The sequence below is a fragment of the Carassius gibelio genome, chromosome A3 (assembly GCF_023724105.1).
Source record: "Carassius gibelio isolate Cgi1373 ecotype wild population from Czech Republic chromosome A3, carGib1.2-hapl.c, whole genome shotgun sequence".
Taxonomy (NCBI): Eukaryota; Metazoa; Chordata; class Actinopteri; order Cypriniformes; family Cyprinidae; genus Carassius; species Carassius gibelio.
In genome coordinates, this window is record NC_068373.1 from 31,954,500 (window position 1) to 31,977,857 (window position 23,358).

At 35.9% G+C, this 23,358-nt stretch overlaps 2 protein-coding genes across 3 annotated transcripts; both read right to left on the reverse strand.

The window, feature by feature from the left end:
* Positions 1-1,000: 1,000 nt before the first annotated feature.
* Positions 1,001-8,664, reverse strand: LOC127942509 (E3 ubiquitin-protein ligase TRIM35). Of its 2 annotated transcripts, none has more exons than XM_052538289.1 (6): positions 8,022-8,664; positions 7,142-7,237; positions 5,200-5,430; positions 5,087-5,109; positions 4,897-5,018; positions 1,001-2,298 (listed from the first exon to the last, which is right to left on the reverse strand). In XM_052538289.1, the coding sequence occupies exons 1-6, from the start codon at positions 8,415-8,417 to the stop codon at positions 1,631-1,633; spliced, it is 1,536 nt and encodes a 511-aa protein (XP_052394249.1). In that variant the 5' UTR covers positions 8,418-8,664; the 3' UTR covers positions 1,001-1,630. The 2 variants fall into 2 exon arrangements, with proteins under 2 accessions (XP_052394249.1, XP_052394239.1); XM_052538279.1 differs by having other exon boundaries at positions 1,003-2,304.
* An 8,773-nt stretch (positions 8,665-17,437) lies between these two features.
* Positions 17,438-22,660, reverse strand: LOC127943329 (uncharacterized). The gene is made up of 7 exons (XM_052539704.1): positions 22,559-22,660; positions 21,497-22,454; positions 21,177-21,344; positions 20,885-20,980; positions 20,453-20,614; positions 17,618-17,693; positions 17,438-17,535 (listed from the first exon to the last, which is right to left on the reverse strand). Exons 2-7 carry the CDS (start codon positions 22,448-22,450, stop codon positions 17,438-17,440), a joined length of 1,554 nt encoding a protein of 517 aa, XP_052395664.1. The 5' UTR covers positions 22,451-22,454; positions 22,559-22,660.
* Positions 22,661-23,358: the final 698 nt, after the last annotated feature.

Consider the following 23,358-nt stretch of genomic DNA (forward strand, 5'->3'; position numbering starts at 1 on the left):
CTACCCACTGCTGGAATTACTCTGTGCTCATCATTTGCACCCACAGAACCTTACCTGCCAAGAGCTGCTTCGGCTTCCCCCCTCTGTGAGCACCGACTGCCTGCTCCTTCATGAGTCTCGAGAACCTCCGCCTCACCAGTCTGCTGGTCACCCCTGCCGCAGAGGTCTTCTCAATTAATTTATGCTACCCAGTCTACGGGTCATCTTCAGTTTGTCTGTTTCTCCCTTGCCTTTTGTTGGACTACCTGTGGCCAGACTTTGTTTCATTAAAAGACAGTTATCATTGCACTCGCATTTGAGCGCTCGCTCGCTCTCTCTCTCTCTGTGTGTGTTTGCAGTCCTCATGTCAACCCCAAAATAATTTCCTAGATCATCCCGGTTTATTCACAATAATCTGGTGTATAAAATCAGTAAATACCATGTTTCCTTTCATTTTACACTGTTTCTGGTTATTAACCCAATATCAGGAGCAAATACCCTACTTTGACCATTTTAAACTGTGAACTAGACTCAAATAAGTAATGAACACATACCTGAGTCCAGAAAAGAGGTTTGCAAACTGTGAATTCATATTTCTGTGCATGGTATTTTACATAAGAGCATGTTGAAGTATGATGTAGATGGGGAAGATAATTATTCATATATCTTCAGAAGTAAGAATTTGTTTCTGCATTAATATGATCAGATGAACAAATACCACCAAAATATGTTCATATGATTATTAACAGACGTGTAGCATCATCAGTTAAAATAGACTATTACAACATATACAAAGTTTCCTGTAAGAAGTTTAATGTAATGATTAGATGAACCAAGGTTAGAAAATGAGCATGTATTTATATTATGATATGATTTCTGTATTTATTCATGGTCATTACAGTTATCTATCTTGCTGTAATCAAGTCTGTTATTAGCAGAAAGTGATTTATTCTAATCTAGACATCATTATTTCAATCAAGAGCTTCATTTATTAATGTTTTATTAGTTTTGTCACAGCTCAGGTGTATAATGTCATCAGTCTTATTCGTTTTGTTAATAAGTTATAATCAGTGAGTTTGTCAATGTACTATTTTGTTGTTTTGTCATTAACAATAATGAATCAACACTATTTGTTTTGTTCAGAGAAAATGAAAGATCTAACATTAAAGATTCTGAGTTTCACTGATAAATGTTTTCTTGTTAAATATGCAGTGTAATCAGTTACAAGAAAACTTTATGTGACAAAATCATTTCGAAATCAGAGTTTAATATGAACAGTGTACATGTGTAATATTCGGTCTATAGTCCCATGCTCTTGTGCTGCTCTTTTGGTGAACAGCAGAGTGTAATTCTCAATGGGGTGGACATCCAAGTATCAAGCACTGATTTAGAGATGTCCTGCAATCTCTTACTGTAGATCACTGCAGTAATAACAGAGTTCAGAGTTCAGATGTGATCTCTGATAGTGAAGATGTGAATCTGTCTTAATCTACTCTTCTCCTGCGTGAGCGTCTCGTGTAGATGATCTCTGTGAATGGAGTATTTTAACAGCTCCCGACTAAACAAGAGGAAAGTGAGCCGTCAAAGACTAAAACACTTCTCATGATCTCTTCAGTTTTCATCTGTGTGTGAAAGAATCGTGGAGGATCAACTACACACACTTTCCTGACTTTGACTTTGGTGCTGTTTTCTCTCCTCGTCCTCTTCTGGTGTCCTCTCTTCTTCTCTGAGCTTCTTCAAGCATCTGATGACTGTAATATCCTCCGTTCTTCTCTATCATTGTGTCAATCTTCTGCAGCAGATCTGTCACCTGCTCTCTATTATTTTGATCTTCATTGTTGAAGACGTGATATCTGTCTCCAGACTCTTGAACTAGATGTCTCATTCGACTGTTCCTCTTAATGAGATCCTTAATGGACTTTCCTTTCAGCTGGTCTCCATAAGTGAAGAGAATGATGGAGTATTTTAACACCTCCTGACCAAACATCATCTCAGTCTGCTCAAGAATCCGCTGATCATGTTCAGTGAATCTCAGATTCACAGGAAACACAATGAGAAAAGCGTGTGGTCCAGGACTGGATAAATCAACACTTTTCATGATCTCTGTCATTAACCCTTCATGTTTCATCTGTGTGTCAGTGAATCCAGGAATATCAACTACAGTCACAGATCTGTCTGAAACAGTGGTGTGAGCAGCTGAACATTCACAGGTCACTGCAGTCACACTTATCTCAGATCTGAACTCTTTCTGTCCCAGTATTGTGTTTCCAGCTGCACTCTTCCCAACACCAGATCTTCCCAGCAGCACTAATCGTCTTTCTGACTCTGTATGACAAAAGAAAACAGATCACACAATCACTTATTTTACCTCAACAGTAAACATTTGGTAAATTACTATAATAATATAATACAGTAACAGTAACATACAGTCAATAATGATTCTGTATCCAGATGAAGCAGACTAAATCTGCCTGCAATTTTTTTTAATGTGTTTTAAGCTACTCTTTTTTTATTAATGTCACAATACATCTGAAAAGTTTTTAAATCTTTTACTATTAATGAAATTAATTAATGAAATACTTCTTGTTTTCAATCAATGAAGCCTAAACTGTAATGCAGTTTGCAGGGAAATGTTCACATTATTGTCCTCAGTTCCACTCAATATCCAGAGATATCCTCGACCTGATCACACAGACACTAGCTGGATGATGACATCACTTGAGTTCAACTATGAACTTTATTTAACTGAAATGAGTGTGTATTATTCTCCTTTTGCATTATTGACAGACTATTTTCCTAATTAATGCTCTTCAGTTGCTTTGACACAACCTGTAATGTTAAAAGCACTATATAAATAAAAGATGACTTGACCTGACAACAGAATAACAGTAAATCACTACCAGCAGAGGACTTTTATTATGTTACTGTGTATACTTTATTATACACTGACCAATCAGTGGACAGAAGCATTCATTCCTGTCTATATGTTTTTCTCCATTTTCCCTGAATATTTGTGGTATAAGGAATGATTAGTTCACCTTGTAAATTAACAAATCATTCATTAATGGCCAATCATTATTAAACAGAGATACCAGAGAAAACACAGGAAAACACGTCATGTTCACGTACAGTGAGAAATAGAGCTGCACACCACCAGTCAACAGTTTTTCAACAGTAAGATTTTAATGTTTTTATTTATTTATTTATTTATTTGAATTATCTTCTGCTCACCAAGCCTGCATTTACTCTATTTCACATGCTAATATATAACTGAAATCATAGCACAGCCGTTGTCTATCATTTCATTCATCCCGCTGTCTGACAACAGAGAGATAAAATTATATATATATCAATACATTTTTATTGAGGATTTATTTGTTTTATTTATTTTATTTTATTTATGTATTCAGAATGACATGCAAATTCATTAATAACAGTACAGTTCTGATTGTGGTTACAGGATTTCCCCCAGTCAGACTTACTTGACTCTCTCTGACTCGAAAGCTGTGTCTGAAAACAACTCACTTCACCCTCAACACCACGACTGAGCTGAGACCCTTGAACAAGATCTGAAACCCCACTGCTCCGGGTGTGTGTGTGTGTGTGTGTGTGTTCACTGCTCACTGCTGTGAGTGCACTTGGATGGGTGTAATGCAGATGACATATTCAGAGTATGGGACACCGTTGTTGGCCACATGTCACTTCACTTTCACAATGTGGATGCCAGGGGCTAAATATCATGTTATTGGGGTCGCTTCACACCGCAGGACAGTAGCCGAAGACACTGTTTAAAGGGGAAGTTCACACGTCAATGAGAAATAAAGCAGCTGCATTCTGATTACTTTTATGTGACTGGTCAAGCTTTTTTATGTAGTTTGGGGTAATAAAGGGTTTTTATAGGGTTCAAAGGGTTCACAGGAACAAGAACAAGTAAGTGAGGAGTTTATGGAGTACCAACTCATGGACATTGCCTTGCCCCAGAACCAACAGTCTGTGATGTTGAGGAGTTTTGGGGAACTGTTTCGAATGGGAGCCAACACCACAAATGATACAGGAGTCCAGAAAGGCAACAAACGCTTACAATAAACAACACCAGTCATAATCTCTGTCTATCTCTCATTATTAATGGAACACCCCCATTCCCTTTGACCCCCTGTCGGCTGGAGGTGAGGGGGGTCACTCTTGCCTGTCTTCAAAACTTGAGAGCCCTGTGTTTATATATATTTTGCGTGGGCTATACAGGCATCGCCATCGCTAGCGTGTGTGAATTACCCGTGTCTCTCTCTACAAACAATGAAGCTGGGTTTAAACAGCATTTAACCCCTCGTTGCTGAGAAATATAATCTAGTTTTAGTATTGAAAAAGTCGTGTTTCTGTGTGTGCGCAGCATGATCTCCGATCTCTGTCAATTTATGAAAACATTCTTCAGAAAACTAAGAGTATAATAATTAAATATATATTTGTATCTGAACAATTAAAAAAGATTATATACTGTATAGATACAGTATCCATTTTACATTTTTGTTTTAATATGCATGCTCTACAGTACATAATCATTCTTAAATGTTCGGATAAAAAATATATATATTGTTATACAATTAGTATGATTGGGGGGGGGGGGGGGGGGGTATTGGCAGATTAGATAATCCGAAAATTAAAAATGGCACGTATTCACTTCATCATAAATATAAAACACACCGGACATTTAATCGTCGTGCATGTGACCCTCTCTTCAGCACAAAAGGTTGCCGACCTCAGCATTACATGTCAGTTCACTGTGTTTTCGTAATGCTATTGTTTTTTTTTTCTTTTTTGCTGTTTGTTTGTTTTTTAAATATAGAAAAATCTGTAAGAAATAAATGTCTTTTTCTTTTTTAATTGTGTGTGTGAGCTCGGATCTCCTGCAGTCAGACTCACTGTTCTGGACGATGTCCTGCATCTTCTTCCAGACTCTGAAGAGCAGGTTTCCCAAGTATCGTGGCACATGAATCAGAGCTCCAGAAGGAGTCTGTGGATCCGGCTGTGATGAGATCTGGACTCTGGAAGAACATTCAGGATCAGAACTGAAGTGACTTTGGATCAGAAGCAGAGAGAGAAGATCACTCACCTTTCCATCGAGACTGGAAACTTCTGCAGAACAAACACACCATTGATCATCAACAACTCAATCAATCAATCAATCAATCAATAAATCAATCAATCACTGATCTGAAATCAGACCTTCAGAAAGCAGACGTCACTGGCGTTCATCATCTCCTCCATGTCTCTGATTGAGAGTGAAAGAGCTGAGATGTGTGTGTTGATCTCCTCCAGCCTCTTCTTCATCATCTGCTTCTTCTGCTCCTCTTCCTCTCTCAGTGCAGTGATTGTAGCTTCTTCTTCATCTCTGAGAAACGGATGAAGCGTCTCAAACTGCTGTTTAATCTGATGCTCTGTGTGCTCAGCTTGAGACTGAAATCAAACCACATTCACTTCAATCATCTCCATCAATCATCTCCATCAACACACATCAACACAATCACATCATTCAGATCTGAGAGAGACATATAACGATCCAGAAGCAGATCTCTGCTCATCATTTACACAAATAATCAACTGGGGACTGTTTCATAAAACAAGTTCACCAAATAAGCAGAGGCAGGCTAAACTGAGCTCCTCAAATATATATATATATATATATATATATATATATATATATATATATATATATATATATATATATATATATATATATATATATATATATATTTATTAATTTTTTGTATTTTTTTAATTGCTCCAAATTTAATATAAACAGAAAATTCAACTTAAATAAAACATAAACAAACCGACAAGACTTTATTTTAAGATATTTGCAAATATTTTAACATGGTGCTACACGTGTATTCAGTTGGGAATATTAACTCATTTGAGATAGTAGATTTGATTCACAGTTACTGCTATCATTAAAAAAACATTTATATGTAGGATTAAGACTCTACATGTGTCACATTTAATGTCAAATAAGAAATATTTGATCAGAATGCATATTTTATTGGAATTATTGCACTATTATTCTGTTGCGTTCCAACAGTTTAGCACACAGCAGCGCTCATTCACTCACGTAAGCCTCGTCCACTCCTGACAGCAAAATATATATATATCTGCATGACTTTCTAACATTTATAGATGAAAAATATACCTGTGACGTGTCAGTTATACAGTGAGGAAAACACAACGTCTCAAATGCATTAAACAGAACTGCTGTACAGGTGCATCTCAATAAACTAGAATGTTGTGGAAAAGTTCATCTATTTCAGTAATTCAGCTCAAATATTAACTAAATTCAGTGCACACAGACTGAAGTAGTTTAAGACCCTTCCTCCAGACTCTAGGACCTTGGTTTCCAAATGAAATACTAAACTTGCTCTCATCTGAAAAGAGGACTTTGGACCACAGGACAACAGTCCAGTTCTTCTTCTCCTTAGCCCAGGTAAGACGCCTCTGATGTTGTCTGTGGTTCAGAAAATTCCTCGACACGTCTGTGTGTGGTGGCTCTTGATTTCTTGACCCCAGTCTCAGTCCATTCCTTCTGAAGTTCACTCAAATTCTTGAATCGATTTTGCTTGACAATCCTCATAAGGCTGCGGTTCTCTCGGTTGGTTGTGCATATTTTTCTTCCACACTTTTTCCTTCCACTCAACTTTCTGTTAACATGCTTCTGTTAACATGCTGTTAACTTTCTGTTAACAGCACTCTGTGAGCAGCCAGCTTCTTTGGCAATAAATGTTTGTGTGCATTGAAATTATTTAATACACAAGTTTCACAATTTGAGTTGAATTACTGAAATGAGCTTTTCCACGACATTCTAATGCACATGTATTTGCTGTTTGTCGTGGTGAATCGCTTTGATCCATGACTGACATTAAGGGCTGCTTAATACGCCTGAACATTAAATGATTTTGACTCGTTGAACTGGATCATATTAGTGAACTTAAATTGTTGTTTATGGAACCGCTTTATCTCGTCTGATTGTTAGGTCATTCAATTCAGGTTTTGGACTTTAATTATTCTTAATGTCTTTTAAGAAACAACCCCGGAGTCTATTCTATTAAATATATCCGAATTCTATCTAGTGATCATGCAGCTGTAATGTAAATGACTCTGGACTCTGTTTCCTCACCTTGATATTTTCAACTGTTTCCTCAAACTCTCCTTTCATAGTTTCATTGTGTTTCAGTTTTCTTTGTAATGTTTTCAGTGCTGTATTGAGCTCCTCCTATAATTGAACAAAAATACATTAAACATCAGATTACAGTAAAAAAGAAGACTATTCAGTGATATTATTATATAATGAATTTAGTGCAAAAGTATACTGATTTCTAATGTTTTTGTGACCATATACTAAATTAATTTAGTATTAATTATTTGTTTTAAAATATCTGTTGTAATCTGTTGTAAAATAGATGTTTAGAAAATGTCTATTGTATCTTTATGAGTAAGAATGTGTGTAAATCTGCTTTTCTGAGACATTTGTCAGATGTTTCCCAGATCAAGTACTCTTATCAGACATCTTAGAGACGTACCTGTGCAATCTGGGTAATAATGTTCTGCAAAAATGATTTATGTTTTTACATAACTTAGATTTTTAGTTTGTAAGCCAAAAAGTTTAATGGACCCAGAAATATGAAAGCTGGACTAAACCAAGTGTGCCGCACAAGTCTTGAAATGTGAAGCCAAAATGTTTCGATCACCCCAGTATAGGCCATAGACCCGCCCTCTCCACGTGATCTAATGGGACGTGAGACAAGCTAAATAATAAAATATCACTTCAAATATAATAATGGGTTGCGACTCCACTCCAGAGACTCGGGTCTCGAATCAATATTTCCGAGCTCTGTCCGAACATTGGCAGCTTTACTGTTCTTCAGAGGACGAGTGAAAGTGTGTCGTCCATCTTTTTGACTAAACACAAGCAGTCCTGGTCACTGCAGCACTGCTCAATCAGATCAACTCTTCAGAATGCTTTTCAACAGCGTGACGTTTAAACTCATTTCTCTTACCTTATATGATGAAACCACTTCATCGATGGGTCTGAATTTGTGATTGTCGTGTTTCTTTGAGTTAATACACACTAAACACACCGGCTGTTTGTCCTCCAGACAGAAGAGCTTGAGTTTCTCACTGTGTAAACTGCAGATCTCCTCAGATCCTGATGAACGAACCTCATTCCTCTCCTTCAGGAACGACTCGCACAGGTTTTTTAACACTAGATTAACTGGAGGATTGTCTCTTGAGGATCTTCTCCTGCAGACGGGACACTCCTGAGTTCCTTTGGTTCTCCAGAACTGATGAAGACACTCTTTACAGACACTGTGACTGCATGACAGAAACACAGGAGTCTTGAAGATATCACAGCAAACAGGACAGATATAATCTTCTTCAGACTGTGAAGCCATTGTTTTCTCTTTGAGCTGCAACAATCTAACCTTTACTTTCACTTTCTGGATGAAGTCCGTTTGAAAAATGAATCACTGGAATCACAAAGATCTTCAGTCTGTCTGTTCAGAAATAAACTAAGCACAATTCCTTTTTGAAAGAGTTTCTCTTGGTTCTTCGGCGATGAATCTTTATTGTTTTTGTCAGTAGAGAAGAGAGTCAGTTTCTCAGAAAGGAGATAAGATGACACGTCAGTCTCTTCCTGGTAAGAGCTGTGAGAGGAGGAGTCTATGAAGAAAAACAACATTTATTTAATGCAATATTTGCTCATATTTCTTGGGGAATAAAAATAAATAAATAAATAAATAAATAATAATAATAAATTGGCATACCTATTGGTAGATTTAGATTTATAGCCCACTCTGTGTGTTTTTTTTTTTTGTGTTTTTTTTTTTTTTTTTTTGTAAGTTTTAAATCTTCTTATATTTGACAAAGTGTGGATTTATAATGTCTAAGTCTGAATATAAATGATGTGCACCTAGTGTGTTTACTTGATACTCTTATGTTCACGATCATGTTGTGTAATATTGTTTTGAGTCTGTTTCTCCTCTAGATGTCAGTGAAGCCACTGATTCTGAAAAATAAACAACTATGTATTCAATTAAAGAGTTCAACAATGACACTACATCTTCTGTAGAGCTACTTTAGAGCTGAAATAACAGCTATTAAAATATTAAATTTAGTACAATAAAACACTTCATTTAAAAATAACACAATATATTAATATTTACATTTAATAATTTGTCAGACATGTTTATCCAAAACAACTTACACATGAGGAGAACAACTATCTATCAATCACAATCATATATTGAGATCAACAGTCTCATACTCATGTGATGAAATGATGAAATATGAAGAAAGATGAAAGCAGCAAGATGCAGATCTGCAGGAGTAATGATAACTGATACTGATCGCTAAGATCCTCAGAGAGTTATAACTGAAGAAGAAGAAGAGAGAGAGAGAGAGAGAGAGAGAGAGAGAGAGAGAGAGAGAGAGTGTGTGTGTGTGTGTGTGTGTGTGTGTGTGTGTGTGTGTGTGTGTGTGTGTGTGTGTGTGTGTGAAGGAGCTTGTGAGAGTAAGCTATACATCATTCTGAACTGCAAAGAGTTTACTTGTGTTTGTGTGCTCTCACAACATCAACAAAACCTTCTGCTTTTTTAAAATAAGGAACACATTATGTTGAATTATTTTGATAACTCTGATTGATCGAGTCATGACACATTCGTTTGTATAAAATTGTTCTGATTCTTGTCAACATGCACTAACACCTGTACCTTTTCAGCGCTCGCGTCTGATGCTGAGGCGAAGTTTAAGTGCAAACTATTTTCACATAAATGTTTTAAAAGACTATTTTACAAGATTATCTTTACCTCAGTACGTATTTAGGCTACTATTTAATGAATAACTGCAGACTCATATTTCTGGTGCTCCTGCTCCTTTAAAAACAACAGCCAATAAGATTGAGCGGGAGGGTTTAACAAGGCTATTCTGAGATGATGTATCAGTTTCCCTCTTGTTGTTTATCTTAGTGAGATTGTAAAATTGTATTATCTGTTTATTTCCCCATAATTCTTGCCATTGTGTCAGTACAGGAAGTCCAGATGCTTGTTTTGATCATTAGTCAGATCTTTACACTCCTTAAACATTTAAAAATGAACACGGCAGCTCATTGGCTCTCACGTACTTCCTGTTTCCTGTTTAGATGAGAAGCGCGCCTTTACGAAGAGACTCAAGACTTTTAGCAAACAAATAAAATCCTTCTCTGAAGTTCACACAGAATTATAGCACAACCATAGCGCTCATCTGGAAGAATTTCTACAGAATGAAGGAAACCGCGAGAAAAGGTTGGAAGTTTATCATGGCATTAATACTGTCACACAAGATAAAACGAATATAATTAGTGTCATTCATTATTTAAAATACAGTAAATGGTTAAACATTTATTTGTCCTACATGGACCTGTTGTTATAAAGCTGCCGTATATTTATTTATTTTTATTTATTTTATTTTACATTTATAAGCCAAATCCCAAAATTGTATGGTGTGACTCTCAAGCATGCCTCAATAAATTACAACTTTTATAAATTAAAGAGGAAAAGCATAAAAACAAATATTATAGAAGAAAAAAAAAATCAACCATATATTTCTGAAATCGTAGGAACTTATTTGATCTATTTTGTCACTGAAAACCATGTCCTGTGGTGTGACATCATATCCTGTTTTTAAATCGAATCGGGCAAATCAACAGACAACTTTAATTAGCTGAAAGACCCTTTTCAAGGTCATGTTACTGAAGCCCCCTCTGAAGCCCATCACATGTGCACCTGGTCAATTTCGGTCTCAGAATTAAAATATTTAACCTTTTGGAATGACTTATTATTATTATTATTATTATTAAAAACGGCTAAACTACATAATCATGTAAAATTATGAAAATGTTTCTTGTAAACTGCTGAGGACAGGTTAGCTCAGAAGAGAAACGTCACTCTTTCAGTAACATACTGAGGGTCTGAAATTTTCTTGATTATTATTTTTTTTATTATTATTTTTTTTATATATATTTTCTGTCTAAATATCTCTTGAAAATGTCCAACAATTAATGAGAAAAAAATATTCCTAATTTCTTTTTTAATAAATAACACTATACAAAAATGTTTCTAACAATGGTTAAATATCTCTCATGCATACTATGGCATTTACCATTACCGAATCTCACTACTGAACTGTACTGTACTGTGCATACCTCCGTGGAATCGAGCCTTTATTATTATAACGTTTACACATAGTGTTCAAACTGGGATCTGAATATTTTAATGTTTTAAGTCTCCTCTTTTAAAATATCGAATATTTCAAGTTCAGACATACTTTCCCAAAAGAACGCGCCGAGCGATCAAAAAAGGAACATGTAACTGCGGACTCGGTCTGCTCTATACCCCTCTGCTGCGAGAGCTCATACGAGAGTGGTTGCCAGATGACAGGAGTTTAAATCCCCGAATCAGAGCTTGGCTGTTACAAGGACACATTTTCTGCCTGGTGCTTACTTATTTTATGCAAACATTCACACGTGATTACTCTTCATTTCGGAAGCGCCGCCGACGATGATCTGTAAATCTAACAACAAGCTGGAGTTTAGAGATCCAATCATGAACGCGTCGTTCAGAGGGTCTGTCTTCTGCAATGAGGTCTCTCTCTCTCTCTCTCTCTCTCTCATATATATATAATATAATATAATATAATATAATATAATATAATATAATATAATATAGCTATGTGCAACTAGTTTCCCTTATCTAAGAAGGTTTTTATTGTCAGTGGGAACATAGTTTCATTAAAATACTTATACCCGTTGTATAGTTTAAATTGAGAATTGAATGCACTAAAAAGTTAACAGAATGCACTTTCTGTACTCGTTTCTACTGCTTGTTATGCTGTTACATATAGGCCTATATGTGTTCATTTAATAAAAAGCAGCAAGTGATCAATTGGTATTGCCATTGGCTTAGGTTTAGGGGGGACGCTAGGTACTAGTCCCAAGGGGCGGATCTACTGGGGTGGCATAGGGTGGCAAATGCGATCCTAAAAGAAAGCCTTCCCACCCATGCTGCCACCCCAGTTGGCAGCAACGAATTAAAGGTTATGGCCAATTTGAAAAGTTACGAGCCCGAATCTTTCGTGATTCGTGATCCCGCTCCGAACTCCCGAACTGATTCAAATGATTTGCGATCCCCAAACTGACTCAAATGATTCGCAAACCCGCTTTGAACTCCCGATCTGACTCAAATGATTTGCAATCCCCAAACTGATCAAATGATTCGCGAACCTGCTCCGAACTCCTGATCTGACTCCTGCTCCGAACTCCCAAACTGACTCAAATGATTCGCGAACCCGCTCTGAACTCTGACATACATTCATATATAAATGTAATTAAAAAAAAAATAATTAATAATTTTCGATTTTCAAATATTGCACCTGTCAAACATAGTCTATTTTGCCGTCAATACTGTTGACGGTGTCCTTTATCAGTAGGCTTTATATTTATGCTCAACATGAAGTATAGATACTGTTGTCGTGAAGACTGGTCTGTTGGCGGCCTCCCTCTATGTCAGGCACGATTCTGGTGTGTAAAGACACAGAAAATGCGAAGCAGCCGCCACGCAGCAGAACCGCCATGCTCACACATGCAGCTAGTGTGTCACCGGCCTGAGACTCAGGAGGAAAAGTTAGGTAAAAATTGATTATCTATCTATCAATAAATGAAGCTTTAATGAAAGCACAGACTTTGATGATATATAACTAACCTTAGTGTAGTCTACTACGTGATACATTTACCACTTTTAAAAAGCGTGAGGATACGTAACAACTTCGTTTTGTGTCAGAACTTTCACACTTTCATTCATAAATTCACCCGTTTGTGTTTGAAAAGCGACAGGGATTGAATCGCGGAAATGGAACTTGCTGTATAAGGGGCCGTTCACATATCACGCCTAAAAACACGTGGAAAACTACTTCTTTCCAAAGTGCTTGGGCAGTTGCACCCCTGAGGCGTCTGCCTTTGCTAAGCAACCATGACGTGCTCTCTCTATGAAGATGCGGAAATTTCAGCAAAGGATAAATGGATTTGCAGTTTTAAAAATCGCTTGCAGCAGCTCTACTTCTAAATTTATTTCAAAATGGCATATGGCAATCCATATATAACTATTCCTGTGAAAGTTTCCTTACGAAACCTTACGAAAATTACCCATGGTTTTATCAATAACACCACAAATCATCGTTTTTGTAGCCATCGCAACTGCAAATTAACCATGTTTTTTTGTGTGTGTGTGTATATATATATATATATATATATATATATATATATATATATATATATATATATATATATATATATATATATATATATAAATAATTAGGCAATAATGATTGGTTAATAATAACACTGTTTATTTTGTATTTGCCTACATTATGTATAAACAGTTTATGTACATGTTATTACAAATGACATGTGATTGCTGTTGTTACACTTACAGGACGATCAAATCCTTGTTTAGGCTACTGACCAAACATTTAATTAAAATATTCACTTCATCTTTCTGCACATGTGCACGTCAGCGCTATGAGAGGATTTCACCATTTCATTTGATAAAACTATCGTCATTCATTCGTATCGTATACACAGACTGACAGAAACGGCAATGTCTTTAGGACAACCTGTCAAAATAAAATTTCGGTATAACTTGAAGAAATTCAAACAGAAATGTAGTACTATTGCACAGTAGAGTATACTATACGTCAAGTAGGCTTAATAGCTAATAATAATAGTTAAAAAAAAAAAAAAAAAAACACACAGAAACTCTGTCTACAACCCACCAAAATAAAAGTTTGGTCTAACTCAAAGAAATTATGTAAGAAATTGCTTAGTAAAATATACTTAAAAAAAGATATACTGAAACATTATTTTAAAGGAATATCACACAAGTTTTCATAGAAGTTTTAATTTAAGCTTGCCAAAACAATAACACCATATTTTTCAAAAACAATTTCTAAAAGTACATTTGTATTTGTGCCTATAATGTTTATTTATTTATTATTATTGTCAGCTAATAAAAGCTATGCTTCAGGGACCATATTCATATAACATCTGAGGCTAAATGTAGCTCTTGACTGGTTGAGTTAGATGATGATTAACACTAAACTGTAGAAAATCAGTTGAGTCTCCCAGCTGGAAATGTCATTGACTGTTAAAGTCTTGTGTTTCTTATAATAAATTGACAATTTGATTGGCGGCGGGGTATCTGACAGGCTCGCGCAGGCCAGGACTACTTTTGTGCTTGCACTAGCAGTAAGCGGCTGGTGTGTGTGTGTGTGTGTGTGTGTGTGTGTGTGAGTGTGAGTGCGCGCGCATGTTGACGACGCCGACCAGGGCTGTCTCTCTGCCACATACAAAGGCCAGAGTAAAAACATTTTAATATTAATTTTTTTGCCCCTTTTTGAACTTTGTAGATGCTACCCAAGAAGGACATAGGAAGCTTTTTCATAAAGCAGAGTCAGAGTGTAAGTAGGCAAAATAACTAGCTAGCCACACAAATAAACTAGCAGTAGTCAAGTCAAGTGTCCCCACCAAAGCTGAGACCAAACCTACGCCCGTGGGTTTAACTGCTTACATTAGCTGTTTAATCTAAATATTTTTTAATGGACAAAATAAAATCATGTTTTTTTTTTATTATTTAAATTTAAATTCAAACATATCGAGATATATATTGAATATTGTAAAATTTTTGACAGTATCGAGATACAATTTCGTATATACTGGCCAGCCCTAATGTCTGCTAGAATATTAATAAATGTTCAGTGTCGGGACACTTGTCTTGTCACTTGTCACTTGTCAAAAGTAAAAAAGAAAATTTTGTCTATTTCATTTACGCAATGGTGAATTAAAAAATAATTAAAATAAAAGAAAATTCGGCCCAGTGTTTCATTATGTTCGACTCCGGCCAATAATTTCCATTTCATCCCATTACTCATGCTATTTTTGAGCAGTTTTAAAGGCTAAATTTTTTTTTAGAACTTTTTTGAGCGGAATCTACCTGAATAAATCATGCAAAATCATCAAAAAGATTTAATCTTATGACACAATGCTATTGTTATTGTTTTAAATTGATTCTTTTTGAGTATATATGTTATAGGCTGTTTTACAAAATGTCTGAATCTAATTATAAAATTGTTTCTTTGTTTTCATTACAGATTTAAAACTAAGATATCACTAACAGATTAAATAAATACATGATGGATTTCTATCGTGCAAATGTTTAGCGAAATGCTCTTCTCCGGAGTTAATCTGTCTCGCACAAGAAGATTGATTTACTGTGTGGACACGAAATGACTTGCTCGAGGTAAAGTTAATGCTTATTGTCACTTTTCTGCGTTTGCAAAACTGACTAAGATTAAGACCACGTGAGACATGATAGACCCGTTTCAGAAAGGTAAAGTGAAAACTCCTGCGTTAACCAGGAAATGAGGGAAATTCAGATTTTTTTTTTTTTTTTTTTTTCAGTTTCAGAATGGAAGGTTTGTCAAAGCCGAGAAAGCAGGAGCGAGGTAACTACAGCATAACCTGGTTGGGGCAGGGTTTCCTCCGGGTTTATTTCGGTCTCATCCTCTTTTTTTTTTTTTTTTAAAGCGTAAGCGATGTTTAAATAACCTTCATTTATTCAGGCTGCAAAAAAAAAAAAAAAAAAAAAAAAATTACTTAAAAAAAAAAAAAAAGATATTAATGCAAATTGAAACAAGATTATTTTTCTAGCCTCAGATAATTTGCTAAATAAGAAATATACACTTAAATGACTAAATACAATGTCATTATTCTTATGTAGACACTTTATTTTAGTATATTTTGATTGGAAACAACAAGAGAAAAATACTAAGAAAATAATTTCCTTTTGTTGTTGTAGTGCATGTATCATATATATTTTCATCAAAAAGACTCTAGTGACAAACACGGTCCTGTAGATGAGGAAGGAGACTGAGAGAGTTGCATTACATCGGGAGAGAATTATTGATATGTATTTTTAATTTGAAATACCCGCATGCATATTTTCATTTGAGTAGTAGTAGCACATCATTAATGCTGATGTATGCAGAGTTGTGAGGAGAGTAGAAAACTCTTTCTCCTAATATTTGAGCAGTTTTCTGAGCACAAACTCATCGAGAAAGAAGCTGGTTACTGTATAGATAGAAGGATGACAGATAGAAGGGTAGTTTGAGAAATACACCGTAACCATCACAGCTGATACTTTTATTTGCTCATCTTTATTTCCTTCACATTCATTAATCAACAGTTATTCTTTCTCCTGGTTTTAATATTCGTCCAACACTTGGTATTGTGGCCATCTCCTCTACATCTGTTCTTCATTATTCGAGGATTATTGCTGTTGGTTGAGTAGAAGTCATATGTTTATTTCATTACTCAAATAAGAAATGCAACAGTTTGAGTTAAAAAAAAAAAAAAAAAAAAACATTTAATTATATGAACAGATCATAAGACAATGTGGGGAAAGCTGCTGCGCACTGAAATAAACACTGGATGATATTTATGACATTTGTCAAATGCTTGCAAAGTCATGTAGCCTACACTCATTAACCTTTCAGGATTAAAGCTTTACCTTGATTGAACTGTTTTTTTTTTTTTTTTAGCTGGTCATGAAAAATGTATATTCGTTCAATAATTTACCGTTCTGTCACTTTTTACTTTTAACTTGTTACCTGATAATATAAGAGCGATCGAGAATTAATGCGGACGTCTTTTATTTTATTTTTTTTAGTAGAAAAGAGAAAGGGATGATCGCAGTCACTCGCTCTCCCGCGTTCACCACATAAAAGAGCTTCAAAAAAAGATGAGACGTTGTATCTTATCGAAAGTAACACAATGTGTTGCCATTATTGGACAGAATAATGTAAAGTGAAGTTTATTCATATGTACCGATTGAATTTTCTTTTATTTTCTGTACGAATTGAATTGGATTGAATGCCTTTTATTGTCATTTTATTTCACTGTATACTACGAAATTAGGAACACTGCTCCTGACTGGTGTTGGAAGAACAAACATATAACCACAGACAATAAATTAGACCATAAGACTGTACAGTAGGCTGCAATTTTACAAATAAATACAACAAGTGACGTGAGTCGTGATATTCACATTGAGCAATCTGTGTAAACCGTTTAAAGTCTTCACATTAATCTGCACAGTATGTTTAAACAAGGGTGAAATTTAACACTCGGTTGTTCTCTCTGTGCGATCTGAGGAAGTGCAGCCGTTGTTGGGCCTTTTGATGGTTTCTGGGTGTTAGCAGACCAAGACATGTCGTTGGATATGTGTACTGGGAAGATTCCCCGTTGATGTAGAGCGGGACTGGTTCATGACGCCTCCTGAAGTCCAGAATCAGCTCTTTTGTCTTAGATGTGTTCAGCAGGGACAAGTTATCTACACATCACCGCTCCTCTAGTTTCTGATTCATCATCTATGTAGGCTGATTCATCGTCTCCTCCTGAGATGAGTCCAATCACTGTGATATCATCTGTAAATCAGATGATGTTGTTGGTGGAATGAGTTGTATTTCACTCATATGTGTACAGAGAGTAGAGTAGTGGGCTCAATACCGTCTTGTGGAGAGCCGGTGCTGAGTGTGATGGTGGAGGAGAGCTGGGATCCCAGCTTTACAGTTTGTGAGGAAGTCTTTCATTCATACACAGATGGAGGAGAGACCCAGTGCTGATAATTATTGCAGAAAAAATATTTATAGTGGAAAAGACCCCTCAACTCTTAAGTCGTTTAATGGGTGCAAGTAATAAAGAAGTTAGCCAGAGGAAAAAAATATTTATTCCACTGTACACTGTAAAACACCGATTTATGTGGACACCGATTACCCCCCACATCCCCAAGTTAACATTAATTATAAATAACAATCAAATTAATCTTAAAATTTGCTTAATGTTTTTGTGCAGTTTATTTATTTTATCATACGTAATGTTTTACATTTACAAATTATTTTGATGAAGAAGCTCATGCAGCATCTGTGAAGTCTTGCTTTCTCTGATATGGTGAAACTGAAACTCAGCACAAACCTCAAACGCACACAAGTGTGTATAACTAACAATGGATGTAGAAAAGAGCAAGCGAGTCTGTGTCCTGAGGACACATCGCACAACTTTCTCTTCAACTCAACAGAAGTTACGTGTTGAGACTCACTCTTGTATTCAGTGTCTACCTCAGCCTGCAATTAAAGAAAGATTGTAAAGCTTTACTAAGTTTGTAGATTGATTTTGTCAATTTAATATATTGTTAAGGTCTGTGTATAGCTTAACCTAATTTTGGATTTAAAAATCTTAGCTGCTAAAAGAAAATCGCCTATTTCGGACAGTAATCGATTTAAACGCTAAGAATCGAATGAATCGCGATTTCTATAGTGATTCAATGCTTTCGAAATATAAACATTAGATTACTACACAAGCACAATTTAATGAAAACCTAAAACCATGTCCGTACCGCATCTCTCCTCCACTGTCACAGGATTGTGATCTCTCTTTGTCTCTGATGCAGCTAATGTGTGATCTTCTCCTTAGGACTTGTGGCCAGTAATACTAAAGTGAAGTAGTTTTACTTTTCTGTAGTTTTTCAATGGTTCTTTACACCTTACTGACGGCGTTACCTGAGCAGTCTAGCGCTGGTATTTATCATCATTAAACTAGCATCTAACAATGAACAAAAGTTTTTTTTTTTTTTTTTTTTTTCAACCTATGGTTCCATACAACCATAAAGGCTGCTGATCGAATGAAAATTAATTGTGAATCGAATCGAATTGAATCGTTCTAAATTTGCAGAAATCGTTATTGAATCGAAAACCTATGAACCGTGAATCGAATCGCTGCCTACCCAAACATGCACAGCCCCACTCACGATGCTTTTGAGAAACGCAGCCCTAAACCCCTAAACATGCAGTAACAGCATTCTGTCGCTAATGTTAACTTTAGCAATGATGCTAAAATAGCATTCAAAAGCACTTGGGTAATGTGTAAAAAATGCGTTTCCCAAAAATTAAAACATTCCTTTATCAAGATATTCTTACAACACTCAGAAAGTAAATAAGACATTTCCACAGCTGGTTTTATTAACTCAAGTTGTTCCAGTTTGCTCTGGTCATGGTGGGTGGATTATTCTGCACGTCACGCAGTAAACTTACAAATAATGATTTAAATAGAAGAGTTTACACAAAACTGTTGAGCCACACATACACACAAAATGCTCTTCAGAAAATGTAATTGTTGTAAATGCATTAACGATTTAACAGACATTGACTGCAGTGTTCTTAATCTTTATAAGTTCGTATACTGTTCGGGTTTACACGTTTTCTAAAATGAGTCACTTAACCGTTTACCAGTTAAATTGTTTGCAACATAATAATGCCAGCATGATCTAAAGGGAGCTCGTGATACACTGTAAACCCAAATTAGTAAGCAGAACTCAAAAAATTTGATGTAACTCGTTGCCTCAAATTTTTTAAGTTAATGAACTTAAAAATTTAATTAAAAAAAAAAATTAAATATCTATATTACATACTACATAAACCTTTTAATTTCAGTTAAATTAAAACATGTTATGAAATTAACTGAAATAGTTTTAGTTACAGTGACTTAAAATTTAGCTTTCACATACTCAAGACATTTAGTTAAAAACACTTAAAAAAAAAAATTTCACAAAGAGCCACTTTTAAGTTGAATGAACTCATTATTTATTAGTATCTTTGTCTTTGTGTTTTAAGTACAAGTTACTCAAACCTTTTAAAACACAAGACTCAAAATCATATGAATCAAAACTATTTTTTTTGATGTAACTCGTTGCCTCAAATATTTTAAGTTCAACAAACTTAAACAGTTTAAAATTACAGTGTGCTGAGTTCTTGTCCTTTCCTATTTAACACTTCATTTAAAAGACAGAAAAAAGGTGCACTATGATAAAACCTGAAAAACTGATTAAGACCACATCTCTGACATTACAAATTCACAAACCTGCATGAACTTTTACAAAAACATGAACCATTTAAAACTAAATTACATGCATTGTTACCAAGTACTACCCAGCTGTACTTAACAATTGTAAAGAACAAGAGCTGTTTTAAAATCACAAATAACATTTAGAAATGAAAACTGCACATTAATAAATGCACACTGTGCACATTTTGGGGGAAAAAAGTGCAAAAACCTTTCAACCATTATTTTCACAAATTGTTTTTACATTGAACTACTGAGGAACTGCCAGGCCTTAGTAATTTTTCCAATACATTTCTACATACACATCAAGTCATTTTTGAGACTCTGTAACTTGGGTGACAGTTTACCCTCATCAAGACCAAGCAAAATCTTTTGAATGAATTCAAAAGTGTTGGTCAGTCCCCTGGGATAGTTGAGGTGTAGTGCATAGATTAGTCCAAACATTACTAGGAAGGCATCAGCAAATCTGGAGAGGCTGCCCACAATCTCACTTTCGATGACAACAGAGATTTTCACAGGCTGGAAGTGAACTGGACTTGTGTCATTATCTTTGATGACTGTGAGGAGGGCCACTGCAACATCTAAAAGCTCTGGCTCATCAGATGTGTCCTGTAAAATAAAATGGATATTAAAGCAAAAACAGAATATCTGTCAAGCCAGCCAAGCTAACAGTAAACAAACGTTGCAAGAGATTGATACTATGCAACAAAAAAAAAAAGCGTAAAAAATAATCTAGAACTAAAACTATTTTACAGTGGGGTCAAAGAAAACAAATCGCACAAACTATTTGGTTGGAAAGACTGAACAAGAGTAAGCATGTATGTATTTATAAGAACTGTTTAGTGTGGTAATGTGATATTTCTTTTTTTAAATACTCACCATGCAGGTCCTTAAAAACCCAGAGACGTCCTCACGTAGATACACAGGAAGCGCATGAAGAACAGTGACACGTTTGGTGTGTATGTCATGAAACTCCTATAATGATAAAAACAGAACTGTACATAACTAAACTGTAAATTCTAAACAATACAATCAGATATGCAAATACAAAAAAAAAAAGGACAAGTTGTAGTGTTCAAAGCTGATTTGAATCATCAACATTTTCTAATGTTTTCAAACTTTAATATTTTAATTAAGTTTTAGCCTACAAAATGTACAACAATATTTTTACCTGGTCATCATGGATTCTTAGGATTTCAGTTAAAGTATCTGATGTCTTCCCGGTTCTGGATGCTTTCTGTCTGAACAGGGTCATCAGTCTAGGAAGATGTCGGTCAAGCTCAGAGTAGAATGTGTTGGGCAGGTTCTCGTTTGTAATCCGTTGGAACTCTGCATACACCTACATTTTAAAACAATGAAAGACAGAGAACACAGCCATGTTCATTATGTGAACCTGGTTAATCTACTACCCCCTCACAGAAAACAGCCCCTGAATGTGGTACATGTTATCAAGAAAGCAATAACAGGACAAACAGTGTTACCCCACATTACCTCAGATTCCATTTTGAGTGCAGGCCAGAGTTCCATGAGCTCTTTTACTGGTGGGCATGTCTTCACTATGGTCTGTCGCCGCAGAGCAAAGGTGGTTTGCATCATCTTTTTTATAAGTGGTAAGTTCTTCTCAGCTTTCTTCATTTCATCAACAATTTTCTGTCTCAACTGTTCAAGAGTTGAGGGATTTTCTCCTTGGGGAAAGTTGGGCAAAAAGTTTACTTCTGCTCGTTTGGGTCTTTTAATATTTGAATGTGAAGATTCATTGTCAGGATTCATTGCACTCCTTTTTCCAGCATTTACAGTGATCTCTGGACATCCAGCCCTTCTCATCTTGCTCCTATAGTTCCCCATCTTAAATTTGAGGCTATTTTTCCACCCATTCCAGCCAGTCTGAGATCCTGCTTCTTTCAAGCAAGGATGTTTTACCACAAGAGCCTCAGCTACCATTGCTATCTCCTTATCACTGGGATAAGCCTTGTAGCCATACATCACAGATGCTAGCTTTTCTAAAATGTCATGTTTTATGTCTCTAGTTAACTGAAGTTGCTTGTTGTTCTTCTCAAATTCGGCATTACCTTCCCGAAGTCTCAGTTCAACGTCAAAAGAAAATGTGGGAATTGGAAAAATATGTGAAGGCCATCTTCTCCCACGTTCTGAGGATGATACACTTGACATTGTTTCTGTTGATGCAACAGAGCTGGAATCTTGCTCAAATGACACATGCACAACAGCTTTCTGTGGCAACTCATCAATGTCAGAGAGGGAAGTAAGTTTTCCATCAAAGTCAGGGTCTTCATATTTTAAACTGAAGTCAAGGTCTATTTCCAGCTGTTCTTTTATAACAGCAATCAGTGCATCAACAGAGGCTGGTCGTGAACTAAGTTTTAATTTTCTAGCCCGGTCTGGCTCAACAACACGAAGGATCATGGCTTGTGGAGATAAAGCTGCCATTATGCTGATGGAAATCAAAAGATTGGCATGTATAAATACTTATTAAAATACACAGATTATATACTGCACCGTAATAAAAATAGTAATTGATTCATGAAAAATACTCACCACTGGCTTGTTTTATTTGTATGAATCTCTTGGGTGTCAACAGAAGCGAGCCTTCTACCTCGTATGCAGAGAGAGGGACTGAATCGTTTAAGTCAGACCTTAGGTGGATTAACAGACTTGTCTGTGAAGGTGAGAGCTCATAGGATCCAAGATGTTCTGAAAACCAGGACTCACAATCAGAACAAAGGAATGAAATGGTGCTATTGACAAGGTAAATGTGTTCTACTCTGCAAAACCTAGGTAGTCCACCACTCTCTCCGACAGACAAAAACATTCCACAGACATAGTCTGTGCCATTGATGGTAACCTTTGATGTCTGGTATATTGTGTCACTAGTTGTTAGTCTTCTGATGTGTAGCTGAGCTACTTCTGGTAGAGCTGAAACCAGAACAGAGTCAACACTGGACGCTTGTGTTTCAGGGTTGAAAAATGAAGGGGCAGCAAGATGGTATGCCATCATGTGTTGGTGTCTGACTGCCATTGTCTTCAAAATATTTTTGAAGTTTTGAGCGTCATGCACCACTCGTTTAAAAAAACGGTGTTTGGCCTCAAATCGCATTGTCCAAACATGCACCAGGGGCCCAAAGCACTTGATCATGGTGGGGTAATGCTCCACCTAGTGATGTTTAGGACGAAGGTTAAACTCTGGGAACGTTTGCAGAAGTACTTGCTTATGATCACTGATTTTGGACTGAAAATAGTCTAAGGTTTCATCAGTAAATGATGGGCATAATGCTAACTGCACTACCTCTTTCAGTTCCATCAAAACTGTCCATGCACCTTCACCTTCTGGTACTACA

What these genes read in the sequence shown, in the direction of transcription:
- LOC127942509 (XM_052538279.1), bottom strand. Translation starts at nt 8,417, where the DNA reads ATGGCTTCACAGTCTGAAGAAGATTATATCTGTCCTGTTTGCTGTGAT. An exon ending in AAACAGTTGAAAATATCAAG is followed by an intron (nt 5,431 to 7,141) that starts GTGAGGAAACAG and finishes GTTTGATTTCAG; the next exon opens with TCTCAAGCTGAGCACACAGA. An exon ending in TTTCCAGTCTCGATGGAAAG is followed by an intron (nt 5,019 to 5,086) that starts GTGAGTGATCTT and finishes ATGTTCTTCCAG; the next exon opens with AGTCCAGATCTCATCACAGC.
- LOC127943329 (XM_052539704.1), bottom strand. Translation starts at nt 22,450, where the DNA reads ATGGCAGCTTTATCTCCACAAGCCATGATCCTTCGTGTTGTTGAGCCA. An exon ending in CACTCAAAATGGAATCTGAG is followed by an intron (nt 21,345 to 21,496) that starts GTAATGTGGGGT and finishes TTTAAAATGTAG; the next exon opens with GTGTATGCAGAGTTCCAACG. An exon ending in CACCGGCTCTCCACAAGACG is followed by an intron (nt 17,536 to 17,617) that starts GTATTGAGCCCA and finishes TCTGATTTACAG; the next exon opens with ATGATATCACAGTGATTGGA.